The sequence below is a fragment of the Chiloscyllium plagiosum genome, unplaced genomic scaffold (genome assembly GCF_037043375.1).
Source record: "Chiloscyllium plagiosum isolate Xiang-an unplaced genomic scaffold, Cpla_swu_hap1 HiC_scaffold_6, whole genome shotgun sequence".
Classification (NCBI taxonomy): Eukaryota; Metazoa; Chordata; class Chondrichthyes; order Orectolobiformes; family Hemiscylliidae; genus Chiloscyllium; species Chiloscyllium plagiosum.
The window spans coordinates 103,851,487-103,876,814 of NW_028270144.1; the positions used below are offsets into that span (position 1 = coordinate 103,851,487).

Below are 25,328 nucleotides of genomic sequence, written 5' to 3' on the forward strand. Positions count from 1 at the left end.
TCTCTAATGGGCCCTATTCTTTCCTTGGTTATCATCTTGTCTCTAATACATTTAGAAAATACCTTTCACCCACCAGTGTTTTCTCATGCCCCTCTTCACTCTCCTAATTTATTTTTATATGGCCCTTCTTTCCTGAGGCTTCTACCAACAGTTTCCCTTTTCTTCCGTATTGAATACTGAAATGTTAATAGACATTTAAGGTTCCCGGGCTTATTTTCTCCTCCTTATCGCCATTACAGAACATGTTGGCCCTGCGGTCTCAATTAGGAGAAAGTGAGGACTGCAGATGCTGGAATTAAGAGTTGAAAAATCTGATGCTGGAAAAACACAGCAGGCCAGGCAGCATCCGAGGAGCAGGAGAATCGACGTTTTGGGCGTAAGCCCTTCTTCAGGACTGCTGTGTTTTTCCAGCATCACATTTTTCAACCCTGCACTCTCAATTTCCAATTTAAGTAACACCCGTACCTCTTATGTTGCTCCAAGTCCATTTTGGCCAGATCCTGAATTTTTTTTAATTTATAGTTAGCTTTCACCCAATTCGGTCCAATGTTATCCTTTCCATAATAATTTTAAATCTTACTGAATTATTGTCACTTTCACAAAATACTCACCATTGACATTTCTACTTATTGCCCTATTATTTTTATACTTCTGAAATTTGACAGCATATCTGTCCTTCTGTACAAGACTATAACATACAGGAGCAGAATTAGGCCATTCGAACAGAGTCTGCTTCGCCATTCGACAGTAGCTAATATATCCCTGACTTGGGGTCTTTGGTATATTCTTCTTAGGTTCTCAATTGATATGGTCGCAATTGAAAAGTCTTTTAAAGTATCATACTTATTGCAGTAATTAGCGTCATCGACATACAGCATGGAAACAGACCCCTTGGTCCACTTTGGCCAAGTTTCCCCAAACTAAACAATACTATTTGCCTGCATTTGGCCCATATCCCTTTAAACCTTTTCTTTTCAAGTACCTGTCAAAATTTCTTAAATGTTGTAACTGTACCGACATCTACCACTTCTTCTGGCAATTAATTCCACATACCATTATGGACCAAGCCAGGCATCCTCAAGACATTTTAAGAACAAGTGGCCCAGACCCGAACTTTGCTAGTTGTTTTAAGCAGGTGTATAGTGGATATTCCAGGAGAGATGCTGGTGGTCAAACCACGTAGTTTTAAACTAAACAGAATTTATTCACAAGATTACTTAATCAAACACAAACAAAAGAGAACAGAATACAGAATAATTTATCCTATCCGAAAACCCAACAGACTATACCAATTTAATGATGCTGTTCCAAATACTTGCCACAATCCCTGTAAATACCACTTGGCACAAAAGGTAAAATCAAACACAGGGTTTTGCAAGAGGAAAGTCAGAAAGAGTGTACCAGCATGGACCTGCTTCTTTCGGTTCAGCAGCTTTAAAACACAGCTGCTTGCTAACCACCAATGCTTTCCACCACATCTCCTCCACTTCCCGCTCCTCCGCCCTTGAACCCCGCCCCTCCAATCGCCACCAGGACAGAACCCCATTGGTCCTCACCTAAAACCCCACCAACCTCCAGATACATCGTATCATCCCTCGTCATTTCCGCCACCTCCAAACAGACCTCACCACCAAGGATATATTTCCCCCCCCTCCCCTATCAGCGTTCCGGAAAGACCACTCCCTCCCCGACTCCCTCGTCAGGTCCATACCCCCCACCAACCCAACCTCCACTCCCGGCACCTTCCCTTGCAACCGCAAGAAATGCAAAACTTGCACCCATACCTCCCACCTCACTTCCCTCCAAGGCCCCAAGGAATCCTTCCATATCCGTCACAAGTTCACCTGCACCTCCACACACATCATTTACTGCAACCGCTGCACCCGATGTGGCCTCCTCTACATTGGGGAGACAGGACGCCTACTTGCGGAACGTTTCAGAGAACACGTCTGGGACACCCGCATCAACCAACCCAACCGCCCCGAGGCTGAACACTTTAACTCTCCCTCCCACTCCGCCAAGGACATGCAGGTCCTTGGCCGCCTCCATCGCCAGACAATGGCAACACGACGACTGGAAGAAGAGCGCCTCATCTTCCGCCTAGGAACCCTCCAACCACAAGGGATGAATGCAGATTTCTCCAGCTTCCTCATTTCCCCTCCCCCCACCTTATCTCAGTCCCAACCCTCAGACTCAGCACCACCTTCTTGACCTGCAATCTTCTTCCCGACCTCTCCGCCCCACCCCCTCTCCGGCCTATCACCCTCACCTTAACCTCCTTTCGCCTATCGCATTCCCAACACCCCTCTCCCAAGTCCCTCCTCCCTACCTTTTATCTTAGCCTGCTTGGCACACCTTTCTCATTCCTGAAGAAGAGCTTATGCCCAAAACGTCGATTCTCCTGCTCCTAGGATGCTGCCTGACCTGCTGCGCTTTTCCAGCAACACATTTTTCAGCTCTGATCTCCAGCATCTGCAGTCCTCACTTTCTCCTGCTTGCAAACCAGAGAAAGCAAAGCTGGGAGCACTGGTACTCTCCTTTCATTGTACAAGTGTTTTTTTTTAAACTTAAAAGCCTTTTGCCTGAGGCAGTATCTGTTAGCTATAGTGAAACTTGCCCTAAAGCTCTTCAAACTTAAATGTTGCGGAGTCATTGTCTTTTAAACCTTTAAAGGTCACCCCATAACCTCCTACACTCCAAAAAAAAATCCCAGACTATCCAGCGTCTTTATAAGTCAAACCCCCCAGTCCCAGTAACATCCTTGTAAATCTCTTCTGCACCCTTTCTATTTGGAGAATTTATGCTACTATGTCTAGCTCTTTTCAGGATAGCAATAATATCATATCCACATTTGTTAATCAGCACCCTCAACTCATCTTCCTTTGTTGCAAGATTTCCTGTGATAAAATAAATGCTATCAGGTCTTGCTATGTTCCCTTATGCCTTAAATTGACTGGATATGCACTGGCTTCCACACGGTTTCGATTTTTCTTCTACATTTCTGTGCAGCAGCCCTTACTTCACTCCACTCCATATTTCGCTTCCTTGCCAAATTAATTCCCCCACTAAAAGCACCAGCAAACCCTCTGCTGGTGTCATTGCAGTTTAGGTGTAACCTGGCTTGGACAGGTCCTACCATTCCCAGAAATGGAACCAGTGAACCAGGAATCTAAACCCTCCCTCATGGTACAACTCTTCAGCCACAAATTCATTTGCACTGTCTGTCTATTTCTATATTCACTAGCGGGACACCAGTAATACACCAGAGAATATAACTTTTGAGTTCTGCTTGCAACCTGCTACCTAAAGTTTGCTGCAGCATACTAACCCTTTTGTGCCAATATGAAGCACAACCTGACTATTTGCCCACCTCTTCAAAATGCCCTGTAGCCAATCAGTGACACCCTTGGCCTAGCCCCCAGAGAGTCAATTTACCATCCTGGAGTTGCATCTGCAGCTGCAAAAATGCCGCTCTGTACACTTCATTATTGAGTTTCCCACCACTATTGCTCTTTGTCTTTCACCTCCGCTTGTGCAAGCAGACTCTGGCTACAACCCCCAGAGGAACATCACCCTCAACATTTTTCAACACAGAAAAATTGGTTCTGAGTGAGATGTGCTCTTATAGGTTTTCTGGCTGTATGCCTACCTCCCTTCTTCTGACTGGTGGTCACTTATTCCTTCTCAAACTTCACATTCTTAAGCTACAAGGTATCTATGAGTAAATGTGTTCCTGTTCACATCGCCAAAAAGTAACAAAGAACTGTAGATGCTGGAAGTCAGAAACAAAATCAAAAATTGCTGGAAAAATTTTTGAAGAAGAGTCACTGGACCTGAAACGTTAATTCTGCTTTCTTTCCACAGATGCTACCTGACATGTTGAATTTTTACATCAATTTCTAATTTCCAGCATTTGCAGTTTTTTGCACTTCAACATAGCTTTCAGTTTCCAATGCTCAAACTCCAAAGCACAGCACTTAAGTCGATCATGTGAATGGCATTTTCTGCAGATATGGCCATGCTAAATTGCCCGTAGTGGTAGGTGGAGGGGTAAATGTAGGGGAATGGGTCTGGGTGGGTTGCGCTTCGGCGGGTCGGTGTGGACTTGTTGGGTCGAAGGGTGTTGTTTTCACACTGTAAGTAATCTAATCTAATCATATGGGTCATTCAGATTGCCACTAGTGGTCCAAGACCTCCTGCATACCACACAAAGCTGAACTTCTCTGCCATATCTTAAATTTAGAAGTCACACAACACCAGGTTATAGTCCGACAGGTTTACTTTGAAGTCCAAGCTTTCGGAGAACTGCTTCTTCATCAGGTAGCTAGCTGACAAAGGAGCAGCACTCCGAAAGCTTGTACTTCTAAATAAACTTGTTGGACTATAACCTAGTGGTGATGTGAGATTTTTAACTTTGTCCACCCCAGGCCAACACCATCATATCTTAAATTAACTTACTAATTCAAAATTAAAAGGGATCATTGATTACCTGTCCCAGATTTCATTAGGTTAACTCATTTGTGGCAGTTGTCTCAAACTGTTTTCTGTTGATTTGCAGTTTCAGCAGTGCATCCCTGAGGTGAATCAGTTTAACTCAGTTAGCTTGATTGTTGCTTTGCAGAGCAGTGTGATGCCAACAGCGTGAGTTCAATACCCATCACTGGTTTAAGATTACCATGAAGGACTCTCCTTCTCAAGCTCTTTCCTAGCCTGAGGACTGGTGGCCCTCAGGTTAAATCACCATCAGTCACTTCTCTCTAATGAGAAGGCAGCCCCTATGGTCTGGCAAGACTATGGCGACACAAGTGCATCCCTGCTCTTGTATTCTAGCCCTCTTAAAATGAATGCTAACATTGCAATTGCTTATGTTATTCTTAATAGAATCCTGAACTAGGACAACTAGGTTCCTTTGTGCTTCAGATTTCCAACGTCATTCCCCATTGAGAAAATATACCATCTGCTGCTTCTTTGCTCACTCAAACAGCCTGTTCAAGTCCTTCTACAGCATTCTTAGTTCCTGTCTCTTCATTATCTTTGTCATCTGCAAACTCAGCAACAATGCCCTAAATTCTTTCATTTATATCACTATATATAAGGTGAATAGTTGTGTTCCTAACACTGACCCCTGCAGAATTCCACTAGTCATTGGATGTCACCCTGAAAAATGCCCCTTTATCCCTACTCTCTGCCTATTGCCAGCCAGCCAATTCTTTATCCATGCCAGTGCCTTGCCCCTAATAGCACAGATTCTTTTCTTATTTAGCAGCCTCCTGTGTGGCATCTTGTCAAATGCCTTCTGGATATCTAAATAGATCACATCCCGTCTTTCTTTTGTCTAACTTGCTTGTTGCCTCCTCAAATAATTCTTAACAGATTTGTCAGGTATGATGTCCCCTTAACAAAGCCACGCTAATTCAGCGCTATTTAACCATGCACTCCCAAATAATCTCATCTTTAACAGACTGTAAAATCTTACCAAAGACTGAGGTCAAGCTAACCAGCCTATCATTTCTTGTCTTCTGCCTCCCTCCCTTCTTAAAAAAATTGACATTTTTCTGTCCTCCGAGAACCTGCCTGACTGTAGTCATTCCTGATAGATCACCACCAATGCCACTACAATCTCCTCAGCTATCTCAGTCAGAACTCTGAAGTGCAGTCCGTCGGATCTGGGCGATTTATCCACCAACAGACCTTTCAGCTTCGCCAGCACCATCTCCTTAGTGATGACCACTACACTCGCCTCTGCCCCTGAATCCTCTTGAAGTTCTGGTATGTTACAGGCATCTCCTACGGTGAAGAATAATGCAAAGTACCTACTCAGTTCCTTCACTACTACTTTGTTACATATTACAACTTCTTCATCCTCGTTTTCCAAAAGTCCAGCACTTTCTTTCTGTACTTATTTCACGTTTCCGTCATCCGCAGTACTTAGCTTTTATTTATTGCGCATTTTCCCGCTTCGCTTCTGTTCCCCCAAATACATTCACCTCGTACTTTCAAGTGTCTTTTTACCCAGTCCGTGGACAAAACGCCTTCCTTTCTTGCAGTTTCTACCTATGATAATGCGAACAGGACAAATCCATAATAAAAATTGGGAATCGACGATTGCTCCCAAAAGGCGGGATTTTAATTAAATTCGCGCAGGCGCATTCCGTGCTTGCTACAGAACGGTTGCGCAAGTACCTGCTTTTCCTCCCTCGAGAGAGGGGCTAAAGGGCGGGGCGGTGTTTGGATTGGTTAGAGCGGAGGGTGGGCTATTACGCATGTGCAGAAACGCTCGCTCGGGAAACGTCAGTTTGTGCCCGAAACGCGATGACGCGTGCAGGTGTGGGCACGTGGCGACGTGGCACGCGCGTTGTTAACAACTGGTCTTCGAGCAACTCGGAACATTCCAGAGAAAGGGCCTCACCGCATGGCGCAGGGAAAAGGAACCGAGGAAGAGGGACTGGGAAACTCAGGTTCGTACACACCTACAGTGGCGGGCCTTGATGGTGCGGCCCCCCTTCTTCCCTCTTCTCTACCACTCAATGACATCCCACCAACCACCTCACTCACACTCCCCAACCATTCATCATTGACCCCAAACGCTTACAGTCTTCCTCACCCTCTAATCTCCCCATCCCCACTCACTGAAATCCTTGCCTGTATTTTAATCCGTTTCCCACTCTTTCACTCACTGGCTGCCACTGACTGCTCACTGATACCCCCTTCTGCTCCCACTTGCCCTCTACTTACCCCCCCCCCCCCACCCCCACTTAATGATTTACCCCAGTCCTCACATCTGATTCCTAAGCTCATTGTGCCCCTTAACACATCCTACCCCAATCCCCACCCTGACCATTGACTTGCCCCCAGCTGCTTATTTCACCTTCCCATGTCACACTGTCCCCATCTCCCCACCGTCTGATTTCCTCCAATCTCCCCCAGCAACTGATTCCAACTTCCAACTGCTGACAGCCCTTTCATCCTTCTATCCCCTCCCCCATTTCTCACTGATTCTCTCTCCTTTTATTGATTCATCCCTAAGACTTTAGACCTGCTTTCACATTTATGAGTTGTATATAATTACTGTCTGTATCCCATCCCTTCACTCAGTCTGGCGTTTGGCAATTGCCCAGCTATGTCCAGTCCACAAAAAGTCCACAGTACATATCCATTTTATCCACATCCCTGATCAGTCTATTCTCTGCAAAGTGGTAAAAAGGTGTAATCATCAAATTGACCAAGAGGCAGAGCTCCTTTATGTTCAATTTGAGTTCTATCAGGATCTCTTACTCCAGATTTCATTACAGCCTTGGTTCAGACATGGATAAAAGAGTTGAATTCAAAAAGTGAAATGAGAATGGCTGATCTTTACCTCAAAGTAAGACTAAAAATAGCATCAAGAGACCTAGCATAATTGGGAGGGAGGGAGGTTGTACAGTGGTTGGACTTACACCAAATATAAAGGTAAAACAATGCAAATTCTGGAGATCTGAAAAAATGGAAAATTTTGAGGAGAGAATCAATGTTTTAGATTGTTTATCCTTCATCAGAACTAGTTCTGTTAAAATAAGCTAGTTGTGTTTGTTACAGTGAACAATCTCAGGCCTAGGACTATCACTGCACAGCTTCTTCAGGATAGCAGCTGCCCCCCAGCTACACCACAAGCGACCACCTTCCATCATAAGGATGGAGGTGTGAACACTGGAGAGCTTCATTTCAAGGAAAAACAAACATGGTACAGGGAGGATGAGGCAACCATGACTGACTAAGGAACCCAGGGATAGCATGGAAGCGTATAATGTGACAAAGGATAATGGGAAACCAGAGGATTGAAAAGCTTTCAAAGACCAACAGAGGGCAACAAAAAAAGAAATAAGGAGTGAGAAGATTAAATCTGAGGGTAAACTAGCCAGTAATGTGCAGGAAGATTGTAAGAGTTTTTTCGATACGTAAAGGGCAAAAGAGAGCCAAAAGCAGACATTAGGCCAATGAAAAATGATGTTGGAGAGATAGTAATGGGGAACAAAGAAATGGTTGAGGAACTGAACAATTGCTTCACATTAGTCTTCACATTGGAAGACATGAGTAATATCATAAACATCTCAGAGAGTGAGGGGGCAGAGATGAGTATGGTGGCCATCACCAAGGAGAGGATGCTAGAAAAACTGAATGGTCTGAAGGTGCATAAATGATCTGGACCAGATGGACTACATCTCCGAGTTCTAAGGGAGATAGCTGAAGAGAAACTGAAGGCATTAGTGGTGATCTTTCAGGAATTGCTAGAATCAGGGAGGGTCCCAAAGGACTGGGAAATTGCTAACATGACACCCCTGTTAAAAAAGGGAGTAAGGCAAAAGATGGAAAATTACAGACCGATTAGCCTAACTTTGGTCAAGGGTAAGATCCTTGAATCCATTGTGAGGGATGAGATTTCTGAATACTTGGAAGTATATGCTAAAAAAGGGCAAAACCAGCATAGTTTCATCAAAGGCAGGTCATGTCTGACAAATCTGCTAGAATTCTTTGAGGAAGTAATGAGCAGGTTAGACCAAGGAGAGCCAATCGATGTTATCTACCTAGATTTCAAGAAGGCCTTTGACAAGGTGCCACATAGGAGGCTACTGACTAAGATAAGGGCCCATAGTGTCAGGGGGAAGGTGCTAGCATGGATAGAAGCTTGGCTATCTGGCATAAAGCAGAAAGTGGGGACAAAAAGGTCTTTCTCAAGATGGCAGCCGGTGACAAATGGTGCTGCGCAAGCCGCAGTGTTGTGACCACATCTTTTCACTTTATACGTTAATGATCTAGATGAAGGAACTGATGGCATTCTGGCTAAGTTTCTGGCTAAGATACTGTTATGGACTAGGCCAGACCACTCAAAACATCTTTAAGCAGGCAGTCCAGACTGTAACTTTGTAATTCGTTTTGGTAAGTGTACAGTGAAAGTTACCCGGAGTAAGTTAGCTAGGTTCGCAACCAAGTTTTAAAACAGACAAAAATGTATTCACAAAATTATGGAATGAAACACAAAGAACAGAGTATATACTACCCACAGAAGTCTCTAGCCAAACTAGACTTTATTATGCTGTTCTAAAAAGTACGTGCAACTGTCCCAATAAACAAACCCCTTTAACCCAGTAAAATGAAACAGAGGCTTACAGGTCAAAGTTAGAAGGGCAGAAGGAGAGGGAGTCTAGCAGCCTGTTTCCACAAAGCCCACTGTTGAACTGACTCAAACAAGACTTCAGCTTTCCGGATTGACCATTTCCCCTTTCATTATACAGGTCACTTCTAAAACATAAAAGCTTTGGCCTAAAGTCTCATCTGTTTACATATAAACAAAAAGGCCTCCCAATACTGTTTTCATCTCTGTACCAAGTGAGTTGCTTTGGAGCCTGAACTTTTTGTGACCCCTCTCAAAAAAAAAGCCAAGGACACAGTATCCTTGAGAAATGGAACTGCTCTTAGAAAAAAGGACCAGCTTTGTGGACAGTACAAAGATAGGTAGATGGACAGGTAGCATTGAGGAGGCAGGGAGGCTGCAGAAGGATTTGGACAGGTTAGGAAAGTGGGCAAAGAAGTGGCAGATGGAGTACAACGTGGGAAAGTGTGAGGTCATGCATTTTGGTAGGAAGAGTAGAGACATGGACTGTTTTCAAAATGGGGAGAAAATTCAGAAGTCTGAAGTGCAGAGAGACTTGGGAGTTCTAGTCCAGGATTCTCTTAAGGTAAACTTGCAGGCTGAGTCAGTAGTTAGGAAGGCAAATGCAATTATGCCATTTATTTTGAGAGGATCTGAATATAAAAGCAGCATTGTACTTCTGAGGCTCTATAAGGTGCTGGTCAAATCACATTTGGAGTATTGTGTGCAGTTTGGGGTCCCATTTCTCAGGAAGGATGTATTGGCCCTGGCGTGTGTTCAGAGGAGGTTCATGAGAATGGTCCCAGGAATGAAAAGCTTAATATACGAGGAACGTTTGAGGACTCTAGGTTTATATTCGATGGAGTTTAGAAGGATGATGGGGGGATCTAATTGAAACATACAGAATGCTAAATGGCCTGGGCAGAGTAGAAGTTGGGAAGATGCTTCCATTGGTAGGAGAGTTTAGGACCTGAGGGCAGAGCCTTAGAGTAAAAGGAAGACCTTTTTATAATGGAGAAAAGGAGAAACATCTTCATCCAGAGAGTGGTGAATCTACGGGGTTCATTGCCACAACAGACTGTGGCGGCCAGGTCATTGAGTATATTTAAGACCATGTAGTTCCTTTCCTAGGTCTATGCTGTACTCATCTTCTAGAAGGGGTAACATAACTGAGTTTTCTAAGATCTCGCAGGTAGAGTAGTTGTAGGGGAGATACTGAACTTTCAAGAGTGACCCAGTTGCTGAAAGTGAAATTAATGTCAAGTATTCTAATTTCTATGCAAAGTCTTAAATCAGGTACTGCGTCTTCTTGGTAGCTATTCCTAATAAATTTCCTAACTTTAGTTGTATTTTGCATTCCACTTGCTTCGCAGATCCTAAGGCCACAGGTTGTTGCTTTTCAAAAACCTGTCTTATCTCATCCAAATGGGGTGTGTACAGTATGAATACTGCTAAATAAAGACACATATTGCTGAAGCTTTACAGCTTGCATTCAGGACAATGTGCAAGAAGTTGAGGGGAACCAACATTTGTGTTTCATGAGAGCAGAGTTGGCAAGTGTACTGAGATTGACAGAGGCATTGCCATGGAGAATGTACCAATTACTGATTATTGCCAATAACATCCAGAATTTGTTTAAATTCTAAACCAGGCAGGTTGACTTTGATTGGTCAAGGTATTCTTGTGAATAGTCCTGATGGGTGCAAGACAAAAAACTTTGACAAACTGTCTTGGCAATAAATGAATACAAACATTAGGTGGAGGTAAACTTCCTCCTCTAATCAAAACTAAAAAAAGGCTCTGTGTGCCAATTGGTAAGGTGATGGTACTGTTTTTTATTTAGTTTTTCAGTAGTTTTGTTGGGCATTTAGAATAGTGGGAATGGAGGTTAGGGCAGTTGAATGTTCCTCCTGCAGAATGTGGGAGATAAGGGTCATTAGTAGTGTCCCTGCTGACTATATCTGTGGGAAGTGCACCCAACTCCAGCTCCTTGAAAACCATGTTAGGGAGCTGGAGCTGGATGAACTTCGGATCGTTTGGGACGTGGAGGGCGTTATTGAGAGGAGTTACAAGGTGGTAATCACACCTCTGGTAAAAGAAGAAGGTAAATGGGTTACCGTCAGGGGACGGAAACTGAACCGACAGGCAGTGCAGGGACCTCCTGTGGCTGTTCCCCTCAACAAGTAATCTGTTTTGGATACTGTTGGGTGGGATAACTTACCAGGGGTAAGCAAATGGGGCACAGGTCTCTGGCACAGAGTATGTCTGTGTTGCTCAGAAGGGGCAGAGCATTAGTCATTGGGGACTCCGTAATTAGGGGGACAGACAGGAGGTTCTGTGGGAATGAGAGAGACTGACATTTGGTGTGTTGCCTCCCAGGTGCCAGGGTTCGTGCTGTCTCTGATCGTGTTTTTGGGATCTTTGAGAGGGTGGGGGGACAGCCCCAAGTAATGGTCCACATAGGCACCAAAGACGTAGATAGGAAGAGAGATGGGGATTTAAAGCAGAGATTCAGGGAGTTAGGGTGGATGCTTAGAGCTAGAACAGAGTTGTTGTCTCTGGTTTGTTGCCTGTGCCATGTGCTAGCAAAGTGAGGAATAGGGAGAGAGAGGAGTTGAACATGTGGCTACATGGATGATGCAGGAGGGAGGGTTTTGGATTCCTGGATAATTGGGGCTCTTTCTGGGGTAGGTTGGACCACTACAAACAGGATGGTCTTCACCTGAACCAAAGGGGTACCAATATCCTGAGGCGAGTATTTGCTAATGCTCTTTGGGTGGGTTTAAACTAATTCAGCAGGGGGTGGGAACCAAAGTTGTAGTTCGTGTATACGGGAGGATGAGAGGAGTGAAGTCAGAACTAAGATTTCAAAATTGCAAGAAGGTATCGGCAGGCAAGAAGTACGTCCACTTCAGTGCCAAGAGCATCAGGAATAAGGTGGGTGAACTTGCAGCATGGGTTGGTACCTAGGATTTCGATGTTGTGGCCATTTCAGCGACATGGGTAGAGCAGAGGCAGGAATAGTTATTGCAGGTTCCGGGATTTAGATGTTTCAGTAAGACCAAAGAAAATGGTAAAAAAAGGGTGGTGTGGCACTGTTAGTCAAGGACAGTGACTTTCCAAATATTGCCTGGGAATACTATAGTTCAAGTACTTTAGATGGGTCAGTTTTTGTCCAAGGTGTGCAGGAGGACAGGCCAGCAAGGGGCGAGGCCACATTAGATTTGGAACTGGGTAGGTATTAGATTTGGAAGTAGATGAGCACTTTGGTAGTGACCTAAATTCGGTTATGTTTACTGTAGTGATGGAAAGGGTAAGAGTTATAGCTGCGTGAAAGGCTATTATGATGCGATTTGACAAGATTGGGATGCATAGAATGGGGAAGGAAACTGCAGGGAATGGGCACAATTGAAATGAGGAGCTTGTCCTTAAGTGTGTACTGGTCAGGCAGAGAAGAAGTTGTCGAGCGTGGGAGCTGTGATTTACTAAGCAAGTTGAATCTCTTGTCAAAAGGAAGAAGATGTTAGGATGAGATGTGATGGCTCAGTTAGGGTGCTTGAGAGTTACAAGTTAGCCAGGAAAGACCTAAAGAGAGAGTTAAGAAACTGCAGCAGGGGACATCAGAAGTAATTGGTGGATAGGATCGAGGAAAACCCTTAGGCTTTCTATAGCTATATCAGCAATTAAAGAATGACTAGAGTAAGATTAGGGCCAATCAAGCATAGTGGTGGAATGATGTGCGTGGAGTTGGAGGATATGGGGAAACACTAAATGAATACTTTTTGTCAGCATTCACACTAGAAAGAGACAATGTGGTCGAGGAGAATACTGAGGTACAGGCAATGTTAGCAATTCTGTTAGCAATGGGGTTTATCCTAGGATTCTCTGGAAAGCCAGGGAGGAGATTGCAGAGTGTTTGGCTTTGATCTTTGTTGTCATTGTCGACAAGAATAGTGCCAGAAGAATGGAGGATAGCAAATGTTGTTCCCTTATTCAAGAAGGGTAGTAGAGACAACCCTGGAAATTATAGACCAGTGAGTCTTACTTTGGTTGTGGGTAAAATGTTGGAAAGGGTTATAAGAGATATGATTTATAATCATCTAGAGCTAAGTCAATTAGGGATAGTCAACACCATTTTGTGAAGGGTAGGTCATGCCTAACAAACCGTATTGAGTTCTTTGAGAAGGTGACCAAACAGATGGATGAGGGTAAAGCGGTTGATGTGTATATGGATTTCAGTTAGGCGTTTGATAAAGTTCCCCACGGTAGGCTATTGCATAAAATATGGAGGCATGGGATTGAGGTTGATTTAGCGGTTTGCATCAGAAGTTGGTTGGCTGAAAGAAGTCAGAGGGTGGTGGTTAATGGGAAGTATTCATCCTGGAATTCAGTTACTAGTGGGTACTACAAGGATCTGTTTTGGGTTCACTGTTGTTTGTAAATGACGTGGATGAGGGCATAAAAGGATGGGTCAGTGAATTTGTGGATGACACGAAGGTTGGTAGAGTTGTGGATAGTGATTAATGGATAAAGTAGGTTACAAAGAGACATAGGTAAGTTGCAGGGCTGGGCTGAGACGTGGCAAATGAAGTTTAATGCAGAAAAGTGTGAGGTGATTCACTTTGGAATGATAACAGGATTGCAGAGTACTGGGTTAATGGTAAGATGCTTGGTAGTGTAGATGAGCAGAGAGACCTCAGTGTCCAGGTACATAGTTCCTTGAAAGTAGCTACCCAGGTTGATAGGTTTGTTAAGAAGGCATACAGTGCGTTAGTTTTTATTGGTAGAGGAATTGAGTTTCAGAATTATGCTGCAGCTGTACAAAGCTCTGGGTGCGGCCACATTTGGAGTATTGCGTACAGTTCTGGTCACCGCATTAAAGGAAGGATGTGGAAGCTTTGGAAATAGTTTTTATTTAAGATTAGAATTCCCTGCAGTATGGAAACAGGCCGTTTGGCCCAACAAGTCCATACCGACCCTCCGAAGAGTAACTTTTCAGGACCCATTCCCCTACCCTATATTTACCCCTGGCTAATGCACCTAACACTATGGGCAATATAGCATGACCAGTTCACCTGACCTGCATATGTGTGTTCTGTGGGAGGAAACCCAGTCAGACACAGGAAGAATGTGCAAACTCCACACAGACCACCACCCCAGGCGGGAATCAAACCCAGGTCCCTGGTGCTATGAGGCTGCAGTGTTAACCACTGAGCCACCTTGCTGCCCAAGAGGGAAGAGATTTGCTTGGATGCTGCCTGGTATGGAGTGAAGGTTTTATGAGGAAAGGCTGAGGGACTTGTGGTTGCTTTCGTTAGAAAGAAGGTTGAGAGGCAACTTGAGACATATAAGATAATCAGAGGGTTAGATCAGTTGGACAGTGAGAGCCTTTTTCCACAGATAGCGATGGCAAGCACAAGTGGACATAGCTTTAAATTGAGGGGCAATAGATATAGGACAGATGTCAGACGTAGTTTCTTTACTCAAGTAGTAGGGCTGAATGGATGAGAATGGAATAGTGTGTTAGATGGGCTTCAGATTAGTTTCACAGGTCGGCACAACATCGAGGGCTGAAGGGGTTGTACTGTGCTGTAATGTTCTATGTAATTCAGCCCCTCAAGCCTGTCCTATCATAAGACATAGGAGTAGAATGAGGCCATTTGATCATGGTTGATCTGTTCTCAATGCCTTGATCCTACCTTGTAACCCTTGATCCTGTCGCTAATCAAGAACCTATCTATTTCTGTCTTAAATGCACTCCATGACTTGGCATCCCACAGTCCTCTGTGGCAGTGAGTTGTACAGATTAACCACCTTTTGACTGAAGAAATTCCTCTTCATCTCTGTTCGAAAGGGTTGAGGCTCTATCCTGGGTCCTCGTCTCTCCTACTCGTGGAAACATCTTCTCCATATGCACTGTCCAGGTCTGTCTGTATTCTGAGAGTTTCAATAAGATCCTCCCTCATGCTGAATTCCAATGAGTAGACTCAGAGTCCTCAATCCCTTATGATTAGCCCTTCATCCCCAAATCATTCTTGTAAACCTTATCTGGAGCCCATCAAACATTAACACACCCCTTCCTTAGATACAAGATCTAAAATTACTCTCAATATTCCAAATGCAGTCTGACCAGAGTCTTATGCAGTCTCAGCAGTATATCCTTGCTTTTGTATTCTAGCCCTTTTGAAACAAATGCTAACATTGCATTTGCCATTGAACCTGCATGTTAGCCTTAAGGGAATTCTGAACTAGGATTCCCAAGTCTCTTTATGCTTCAGATTTCTGAAGTCTTTTCCCATTTAGAAAATAATTATGCCTATATTCTTCCTTCAATCTGTATAAGCTCCTACTTTCCCACATTGTATTCCATCTCTACTAGCAATTCTTTCTGCAGCCTTCCCACTTCCCCAACACATCTGTTGCTTCATCTATATTTGTGACATCTGCAAACTTAGTAACAATGCTGTCAGTTCTTTCATCGAGATCATTCATGTCTAACATGAATAGTTTTGGTCCCAACACTGACCTCTGTGGAACTCTCCTAATCACTGGTTGCCATTCTGAAAAATACCCCTTTATTCCCCAATCCCTACCTTCTGCCAGTCAGTTAATCCCTTCTCCATGCTAGTGCATTTCCCTAACATCATAGGCTCATCTTCAGCAGCCTCCTGTGTGGCACTTCATCAGAGGCCTTCTGGAAATCCAAATAGATCACATTTGTTGGCTCTCCTTTGTGTAATTTGCTCATTACCTCCTCAAAGAACTCAAACAGATTTGTCAGGCCTGACCTTTTGTCCTATTCAATAAGTTTTTAACTGATGTGGTTGTGACCTCAACTCCACATTCCCACCTATCCCAAAACCATTGACTCTCATGTTAGTTAAGAATCTGTCTGCCTCTGCCATGAAAAATGTTCATTGGCAGTAAAATTGTTTTTGTTAACAAGTGTTGTAGAATAATAACTCCCTCCTAGAAATTATTTAAATGCACTGTTGATCTGGTAAAGGCAAGCTATCCACTATCTTTTTGTTCAAAAATTTTTGAAAGCATCTCCTGGGAGGGAAAGGGGAAATTCAGAAGAGGGGTGTTCAGAATTTTCCTCATGAGAAGTGTTTCTGTTGCTTGGCCCTATAAAGAAAAGTTATTTTGAGTTTTCTGGATGATCTCCTCATCTCTTCTACTGAGGAAAACCTAATTTAGCCTTTGGAAACCATCATTGGTTTATCACTAGGTATCAGTTAAAATACTCCTGGAGTCATCCAGGAGTACTATATCTGGAGGGTATAGTGATGGTATATTGTTATAGGATTCTGATTAGTATTTATGGATGAGGCTTGAGCACGAGACATCAGTTCCTCTATCAAAGTTGTGTCCTTATGAACAGAGATTGGCAGAAATGGAATAAAAATGTGACTATACACTTATTTCTAGACCGTAGTGTCTCTGCCTAGAATTCAAGGGTAAAATTCTATTTAAGATTATTTACTAAATTGCAGTGGCGTTTTCATGTTCCTGAAAGTTTGTATGAATTGTTTCTTGTAAAATGCTTTCAAGGGAGAGAAAAAAAATATTTGACTTGGAGCATTTATTTTCCCCCTATTTATAGATGTTGGTAGCATGAGTGATTCCATTTCAGTCATTTCAAATGCATCCTCAAGGAATTCCACAAATACCATAGAAGACGCACGTCCTGTAAGGAAGAAAAAAGTATTCCCTGCCACTGATCACGTTGTTGAGTTTCTACCTCCCGAACCCAACCCAAAAGACCAAAACAATGAAGCATCATCAGCAACAGGAAAGTGTTTCATACAAGTGACTGGTATGACATGTGCTTCTTGTGTTGCCAATATTGAACGTAACCTTCAAAGAGAAGAAGGTGAGTAATATTTTAATGATTCATACCAATCAGTTTGAAATAGCTATCACAACTTTTGCCGCTGAGGGGAAATGCTAGATTGAAAAAAAGAACACACTGTATGTTACATATTGTACTTTATACTCAGTATGGGGTGTGCTTGGCATCATTGGTTGCACTGTCACTTTGAATCAGTACTTCAGCACTCAAGTTCTGTATCAGCATGCAACTCAGTAATCTTGGGTAATAACTAGGAAGAAGCGTTTCATTGTCAGGTGTGGCATCTTTTGAATGACATATTAAATAGAGGATGTTTGCAGATTTAGGTCTGCACACAATGTCTTTTCATGTTATTCTGAGAAGAGCAGCAGTGTTCTCCAAACAATCTGATTAAAAATTCTCTCTCGAGCAACATCACCAAACTGGTTATCTGGTCCTATGTTTTATTGGTGTTTGCTAGATTTTGGGCAAATTAGCTGCTGCTGCATTTACTTCAAAGCAATTTAGGGTATAGTGATGGTATAGTGGTAGTGTCACTGGATTGGTATTGTCAAATTCAATCCAAAATCCAAGTCCCAGTGTGGCAGATTTGAACTCAGTTAATAAATCTAGAAGTAATAGCTGTTCAAAAGCACCATATTACCACTGTTGATTGTCTGAAACACTCACCTGGTTCACCAGTAGTCTTAAGGGAAGTAAATCTAGGGTAATGAAAATGGAGGATATAGTTCATGATCTTAAACTGTTGATTCCTGAAGGCTGTGATTTGCTGGTGCCTCGAGTTTGCTTTGGATTTTGTTGGAACACTGCAGGCCTAGAACAGAGACATTGGTATGGCAGCAAGGTGGTGTGTTGAAATGGTATATGATTGAAAGGTCAGGGTCTTGTCGACAAAGTGGAGCTGTTCCACAAAGATGTCAACATAATCTGTTTGACCTCGCTAATGTAGAGGAGACTACATTGTGAACGGCAAATTAAATGGACTTGATTGGAAGAAGTACATGTAAATCAGTGTTTCACCTGGAAGTTATGTTTGGCATCTTGGATGGTGGGGTAGGAAGAGATAAAGGTGCAAGTGTTAGATTGTTAGTCATTGCATGGGAAGTTGCCATGTGGCATGTTGGAAGTGATGGAGAAGTAGACATGGGTGTAATGGAATAAAGGGTCCCTACAGAATGCTGACAGAAGGGGAAGGGAAGGTATGTTTAGCTGTGGCATCCTGCTGAGGTCATATAAATATCAGAGGATCATTAATTGAATCTGGAAACTTGTGGGGTGGAAGGCAAGGACAAGAGGAAATCTGTTGTTGTTCTGGGAGATAGGAGGAGTGGTGAGGGTCAAATTGCAGGAAATAGATCAGACATAATTGGGGCATTGTCAACTGTGGTGGGGAAATTTATTTGTTAAGAGAAAACTAAGGCATGTTGAAAGAACCCTTGTGGAAGAGTTGGGTCATTGGAACAGATGACATAGAAAAACTGGGAGAATAGAATGGAGTCCTTGCAGGAAGCAGGATGTGAGAAAATGTTAGGCAAGGTAACTGTGGGAGTCATTGAGTTTGTAATGGATATTGGTGGACTGTCTATTCTGAGATTTGGAAACAGATGTCAAGGAAGGAAAGAGTCTGAGATAGATCAAGTGAAGGTGAGAAAAGGATGGAAACAGAAAGACTGATTTAAGTTTTCCAGTGCTGATCAGGAAGCATTAATGGTGCTGCTGATAATGTCATTGAAATATCAGAGAAAGTGATACGTGATGGGGCCCCAAGTAGAACTGGAACAGGGATTGTTCTACTCTTTGACCCACTATCTGGATTTTTCCATCAATGGTGAAGAAACAGTGCTTGTCAACCACCATGCTGACAATTGCTAGCAAAATCTTCATGGGATTTAGAGTGAAAATTTGCTGTATTCCATTTGTTTAATCCCTGTAGGAAATTTATTATGCCCAAGAGCAAAGCAAGAAGAGCAGTAAAAAGTCAACCAAGACAGAAGAATTCTTGCTGAGATAAATCAGGGTTAAAGTAGAAAATGTGTTAGATTTAAATCATTAAATAGAATAGGGGCTTGCAAACTGGACATGAGCCTAATGGTGCCACAGAGGTCACATTTGGGGTCCTGAGCTCCAGCTTCTCCAGAGGCCATGTGTATTGTGGAGCAGAAGCTGACATGCCTGGAAGCTCTGACAGGACATTTCCACCAAATGTCACTGGATGGAACGTGAGCCCAAAGTGCTATTTTACTTCAGAAAAGACTTTCAGCAACAGTTGTGATGTGAGCTTAGGATGTTTGTACACTGACTTGATGCTGGCAGAGACTGTGTCTGGAATGAAAGACAAACCAGGAGGTTGTGTAGCTGAGCTAAAAGATGAGTACTGTAGTGCTGTTAAGTCTTATGGATATCATTTGCTCCCAGATATTAGCAATAGAGTTTCTTTGTTTCTAATCCATGCAAGTTAGCAGACTGCCTTAGGCTGCTCTGCAGTTACACATAAAAAATGTCAGTGCTTGAAATCATAAAAAAAAATGACTTGGAGGTGCCGGTGTTGGACTGGGGTGGACAAAGTCATAAATCACACAACAACAGGTTATAGTCCAACAAGTTTAATTGGAAGCACTAGCTTTCGGAGCGCCACTCCTTCATCAGGTGGTTATGGAGAATAAGATCATAATCACAGAATTTATAGACAAAGGAGTCCAGTGTCATGGAGATATGATACATTAAACAATTTTAGATTAAATCAAATTGTTGGAAAATCTCGGCAAGTCTGGCAGCATCTGTGGAGAGAAATCAGATTTAACATTTTGGGTCCAGTGACGACTCTTCAGAATGCATAATCTGACTCTGCTGTTATGAATTGACCCTCTTAAACAGAAATTTGGTTCCTAGTTTATTAAGTTTTAGCTCTTCACCAACAAAACAGATGCCTTCAACATTTTCTTAAACTCTTTAAATCACTGAATCCCTCACCAACATTCTGTTGACCAGAATTTCAAGTAGGAACTAGAGTAGGTTGAGATATCTGATCAGCATGGGTGAGTTGGACCGAAGGGTCTGTTTCTATGCTGTAATTATTTATGACTATGACTGTAGTCCAGTTGAGACAATGGCCACAAGAGCAGGTCAGATGTTAAGAATACTGTGATGAGTAACTCATTTCTTGACTGCCTGTCCATATCTACAAGGCACAAGTCAGGAGTATGCTGGAGTATTCCCCACTTGCCCAGATAGATGCAGCTCCAAAGAACTCGAGAAGCTTGATATCATCCATGGCAAAGCAACCTACTTGATTGACACCATCCACAAACGTCCACTCCCTCCTCCAACGATGCTCAGTAGCAATAGTGTATGCCATTCATAAGGAGCACTGTAGAAATTCACCCAAGATCCTGAGACAGTACCTTCCAAAAAGATAACCACTTCCACCTAGAAGGAAAAGGGCAGCAGATACATGGGAACAGCACCACTTGCAAATTCCCCTCCAGGCAACTCACCATCCAGGCTTGGAAATATATCGCCATTCCTTCACTGTTGCTGGGTCAAAATTCTGGAATATTCTCTGTGATGGCATTGTAGGTCAATACATAGCAGGTGGACTGCAGCAGTTCAAGGACGCAACACACAGCTACCTTCTCAAGGCCAACTAGGGATGGGCAATAAATATTTATTGTCCAAATCTCGTAAATACTCATATCTTGTGATGTAAAAAAAAACTGTAGAGTAGTGACTCTCTGCTTCACAGACAGACATTAGCAAGTCAACCAAAAGACGAGAAGGGTTGGCTGGTTTGTGTGGGATAAAGAGATTTGAGAAGAATGGTTACTGAGTGAGTTTGGGGGGTGGAGTTTGGAAGAGGGACTGCTTTATTCAGATCATTTATCCTGAAGCTGCCAGACTGTGGAAATAATGTTAATTGTGGATCTTCCAATTCGCAAATTCCATACTTTGTACATATGTCTTGTATAAGTTTGATAGTAAATAATTTGGCAGACTTTATTTTAGCTTGTTTTATTCTTGAACTGCATTAATACAAAATTCACAATAATGTTTCCCATGTAAATTGTATCTTTTAGGTATATATTCAATCCTAGTAGCATTAATGGCAGGAAAAGCTGAAGTCAAGTATAATCCAAACATCATCCAGCCCACTGACATCGCAGACTTGATCAAAAATTTAGGTTTTGGAGCTACTGTTATAGAAGACAATGTTACTTCAGGTGGAAAGTTAGAACTTCTTGTAAGTCTTTTTTGTGTTTCGTAGCATGACAACATTTAATAATGTTGCTGAGTTCAGTAATTATTTTAAACTAGTTTGAGCAATGCTGTCAGCCTGCCATCTTTTAAGATGATAGTTTGTACTATGGTGGTTAAGTATTTAATGTGACTCAGGAGTCTCACAATGGCATGACAGTGCCTGCCATATTTTCTAAGAAGAATATGGTGGATTGCAAACATGCAGAATAATAATCCACAGCCTGATAATAGCAACACGGGCAAATATTTCTGTCCTGATGCTTAGCAAAGGGATTCTGCATTGATTTTAGTCGACTGCTGCTGTTCACCCTTGTCCTTCCACAGGATCATATTCTTGGCATCACATTTGGGGCGGCAAGGTGGCTCAGTGATTAACGCTGCTGCCTTACAGCACCAGGGTCCCAGGTTCGATTCTAGCTTCGGGAGACTGTCTGTGTGGAGTTTGCACATTCTCCCTTGTCTGTGTGGATTTCCTCCGGGTGCTCTGGTTTTCTCCCACAGTTCAAAGATGTGCAGGTCAGGTGAATTGGCCATGTTAAATTGCCCGTAGTGTTAGGTGCATTAGTCAGAGGGAAATGGGTTTGGGTGGGTTACTCTTCGGAGGGTCGGTGTGGACTTGTTGGGCCAAAAGGCCTGTTTCCACACTGTAGGGAATCTAATCTAATCTAATCTATGTATCTTGGGATACTGTTCCTTTCCCCTTGCAGAGATAGGAACATTTGTGCAGTTCTCCCATGCTTGATAATATCAGTTCCTGAAGCTTTGTCCCGGCAGGCATGTATTTTCAGAAACTGATATGTAAATTTTATGGGATGAAACACTGGGCTAGATTCCAACTTGCTTTTTGGTTTTAAAACCAATGTTGCAGTTGCTCGTCATTGTGATTAGTCATGGGATTTTATTGTCTTGTACAATTAAAGGGAGTCAGTTGGATTATTACTAAAATATTCATGATGTTTAACAGTTGAGATTAGTAACCCTAGTATGAAACAAAATGCTTTAGAAAAAACTCATGTATTTATATTGCTGCACCTTCTTTGTAATTAGTTTCAATTGATCATTTGAAGTGACTTAAAAGGTCTGCTGAAGCAGACCTTTTGAGTGAGATGCAAGAGAGCTCAAACTCTGTACAGGAGTAAAATTTCATCTGTAAATAATAATATAAATGACATTTGTTGATCTATATTAACTCTAAATAATGAAAATAAATAATGCATGTGCTGTCTGTCTTAATGAGGCCACAATAGTTTTTTTTAGTTATAGAGTTAGTATTGTCTTTCTCATACAAAGATGTTCTTTTTTGCAACATAATTCATTTTTTTTAGATTACAGGAATGACTTGTGCCTCTTGCGTTCACAATATTGAATCAAAATTAATGAGAATTAATGGCATTTTGTACGTGTCAGTGGCCCTTGCTACCAGCAAAGCCCACATTAAATTGGATCCAGAATTACTGGGCCCACGTGATGTCATCAGAATGATTGAGGTATGTTAAAAAACTAAACTCAGATACTGAAAATCTGAAATAAAAATAGAAAATTCTGAAAATACTCCATAATTCAGGCAGCATCTAGTTTTAAAACTGAATAAAGTCAGAAAATATAATGGCATTTAAAAAGTGTAGTTGCAGGGGAGGTGAGGAGGGTAGAATGAACTAGATGCGAGATAGGACAGATTAAATGACAGAAGGATGGTGCACAATACATTCATTCTTGGATGACTGAAAGTAATCGTGATTACCCTTCATGTTTGTTGTTTGCCTTTCTGAATCTATAAGGCTCATTATTTTTGTTTGTAAAGTATAAAGTAAAAAAATTCTTGGGAATGCACTGAGCTGCAAGTAACAATCATTGTAACAATTATTATCTGTTCTTATTCCCTCCTTTCTTTTCACAGTAATGACGAAGTCCCACTTAGCATTACTTTACTTTCCCCCCAGCTTAATTTTGGCATTTTGGATACACACTTTGACTTTCCACAATGTACACAGGGTGAAACTGGGCTGAAACTACAGAGGAAAACTGTAAAAGATACCACGTTCAGAATTCAATCTTAGACAGGTTCCTTGTCTGCTATAACAATTGCATGTAAAAGATCCTGAGGTACAATAGAATTCTTCTTGCTCACCTGACTGATATCTATCCTTGAGGCAGCATCACTAAAACAGAAGCTACTATCTAGCCACTATTCCATAGCTATTTATGCATGCTCTCTGTGCAACTTGACTGTTCCATTTCCTACAATAGTGACTACACTTCAGAAGTACAGCATTTGCTGTAAAGGGTAGGTGTCCTGAGTTGGTGAAGGGCAGTGTATAAACACAAGTCTGTGGACCCTTTTGTGGTGCAGTGATACTGTCTCTACCTCTGGAACAAGAGAATTGGTTTCAAGTCACTCTTGCTTCAGAGGTGTATAATAACATCTCTGAATGGATTGATTAGAAAAACAGGTTCAGTGTAATATTTTATAAATACAGGTCTTTTCACTAACTGCAGAAGATGCAACATTTCCCACACAATTATCCATGTGCAAACATTTTTGTTACCATTTGAAATGGCAATTTAGTACCTTGCATTCATTTGTACAAATGATTTGGATGAGAATATAGAAGGGATAGTTTGTAAGTTTGTGGATAACACCAAAATTGATGGCATAGCAGACAGGGAAGAAGGTTTTCTAAGATTACAAAGGGATCTTGATCAAATGGGTCAATGGGCAGATAAATAGCAGATTGAGTTCATTCTAGATAAATGCGGGATAGTGCATTTTGGTACAACAAATGGGGCAGGATTTATACAATTAATGGTAGGGCCTTGGGTGATGTTGTAGAACAGAGGGACCTTGGGGTTCAGATACATAATTCTTTGAAGTTTGTGTCACATGTAGACAGGTTGTTTGAAAAGGCGTTTCTTTCCCGCTTGCTTTCTTTCTCTGCAGCCCATCCTCCCTGCACTGATTTGTCATTTTTTTTTTGTAACTAACTGGTCTGAAATGTTCTTTTTATCCATCAAAGTATTTTTTAATCTCATTCTTAGCTATTTCAAGACTGATCACTTCTCTTTTTCTTATTTTTAAATAAATGTCTTTGTCATTTTTGCAGATACTTCTAAAAGTATCTGTTTCAGATAACCAATTTTATTCTCTCCAGAATCTCACTTCACCTTTTTTGCAGTCTATTTTTGCTCATATTTAGTAATATCTTTTGTTTGGTGTGTTTTTTTTAATTTTTGTTTTTTTTCACAAATATCCCTGTCAGACTTTCTCATTCCACTAATTCTTACTTTTTTTTCTTACTTATTTCATGTACCCTACTTCAATTTTAACTGTTTTCTCACCTCTTTCCTCATTAGTGGCATGCTAAAACCACAAATAACTCCTTTTCTAATGGAACATTCTCATTCTTTGTGAGGAACCACAAAGCCAAGCTAATATTTACCAGAGTAAGACATCATACGGTAAATTGTTCTATTCATGAATGGGAATCAGTTTAACTCTTGAGGATGTGATGTGTGTTAATGGATAAACATTTTCCATTCGGATTGTCTTTCACATTTTCATTTGCTGAATTTTATTTCCATGATAGGAACTTGGATTTGGTGCTTCTTTAGTCAAAAGAGATACAGCTATGCATAATCTGGATCATAAAGAGGAAATTAAACAGTAAGCCTATCAGCAATTCTCTAAATAGAAATAGAAACGTTTGGTTTATTATGAAAAATAATTATTTAACATTTTATATTTCTGTTAGGTGGAAGAGATCCTTCTTGTTTAGCCTTCTTTTTGGCATCCCTGTCTTTGGACTAATGATATACATGATAGTGATGGATAACAAGCACAATGGCTCTATGCCCCCTGAACAAAACATTATACCAGGTTTATCAATTCTTAATCTGGCATTTTTTGTTTTGTGTACACCTGTTCAGGTGAGTGTACAACAAAAGCTTTATTTAAAATGCAAAAATAGTATCAATTAAATTTGCTGTAGCATTACTGCAAAACTAATTTGTAATTTAGATATTATTGTTTGTGTACTCAGTACAAAAGAACAGAAGTGCAGTGAAAAGTGTATAATGTGCATAAGATGGCACCTT

The 25,328-nt window shown here is 41.8% G+C and overlaps 1 protein-coding gene across 2 annotated transcripts in view; it reads left to right on the plus strand.

Moving 5' to 3' along the window:
- Positions 1-25,328, plus strand: part of atp7b (ATPase copper transporting beta) — a 102,080-nt gene that overhangs the window by 15,109 nt on the left and 61,643 nt on the right. For both annotated transcript variants that reach the window (XM_043692153.2, XM_087988301.1), the window contains exons 3-7: positions 16,734-17,003; positions 21,056-21,219; positions 22,562-22,723; positions 24,821-24,897; positions 24,986-25,160. In XM_043692153.2, the coding sequence (XP_043548088.2) occupies positions 16,734-17,003; positions 21,056-21,219; positions 22,562-22,723; positions 24,821-24,897; positions 24,986-25,160 (848 nt within the window). The remainder of the gene's footprint in view (positions 1-16,733; positions 17,004-21,055; positions 21,220-22,561; positions 22,724-24,820; positions 24,898-24,985; positions 25,161-25,328) is intronic.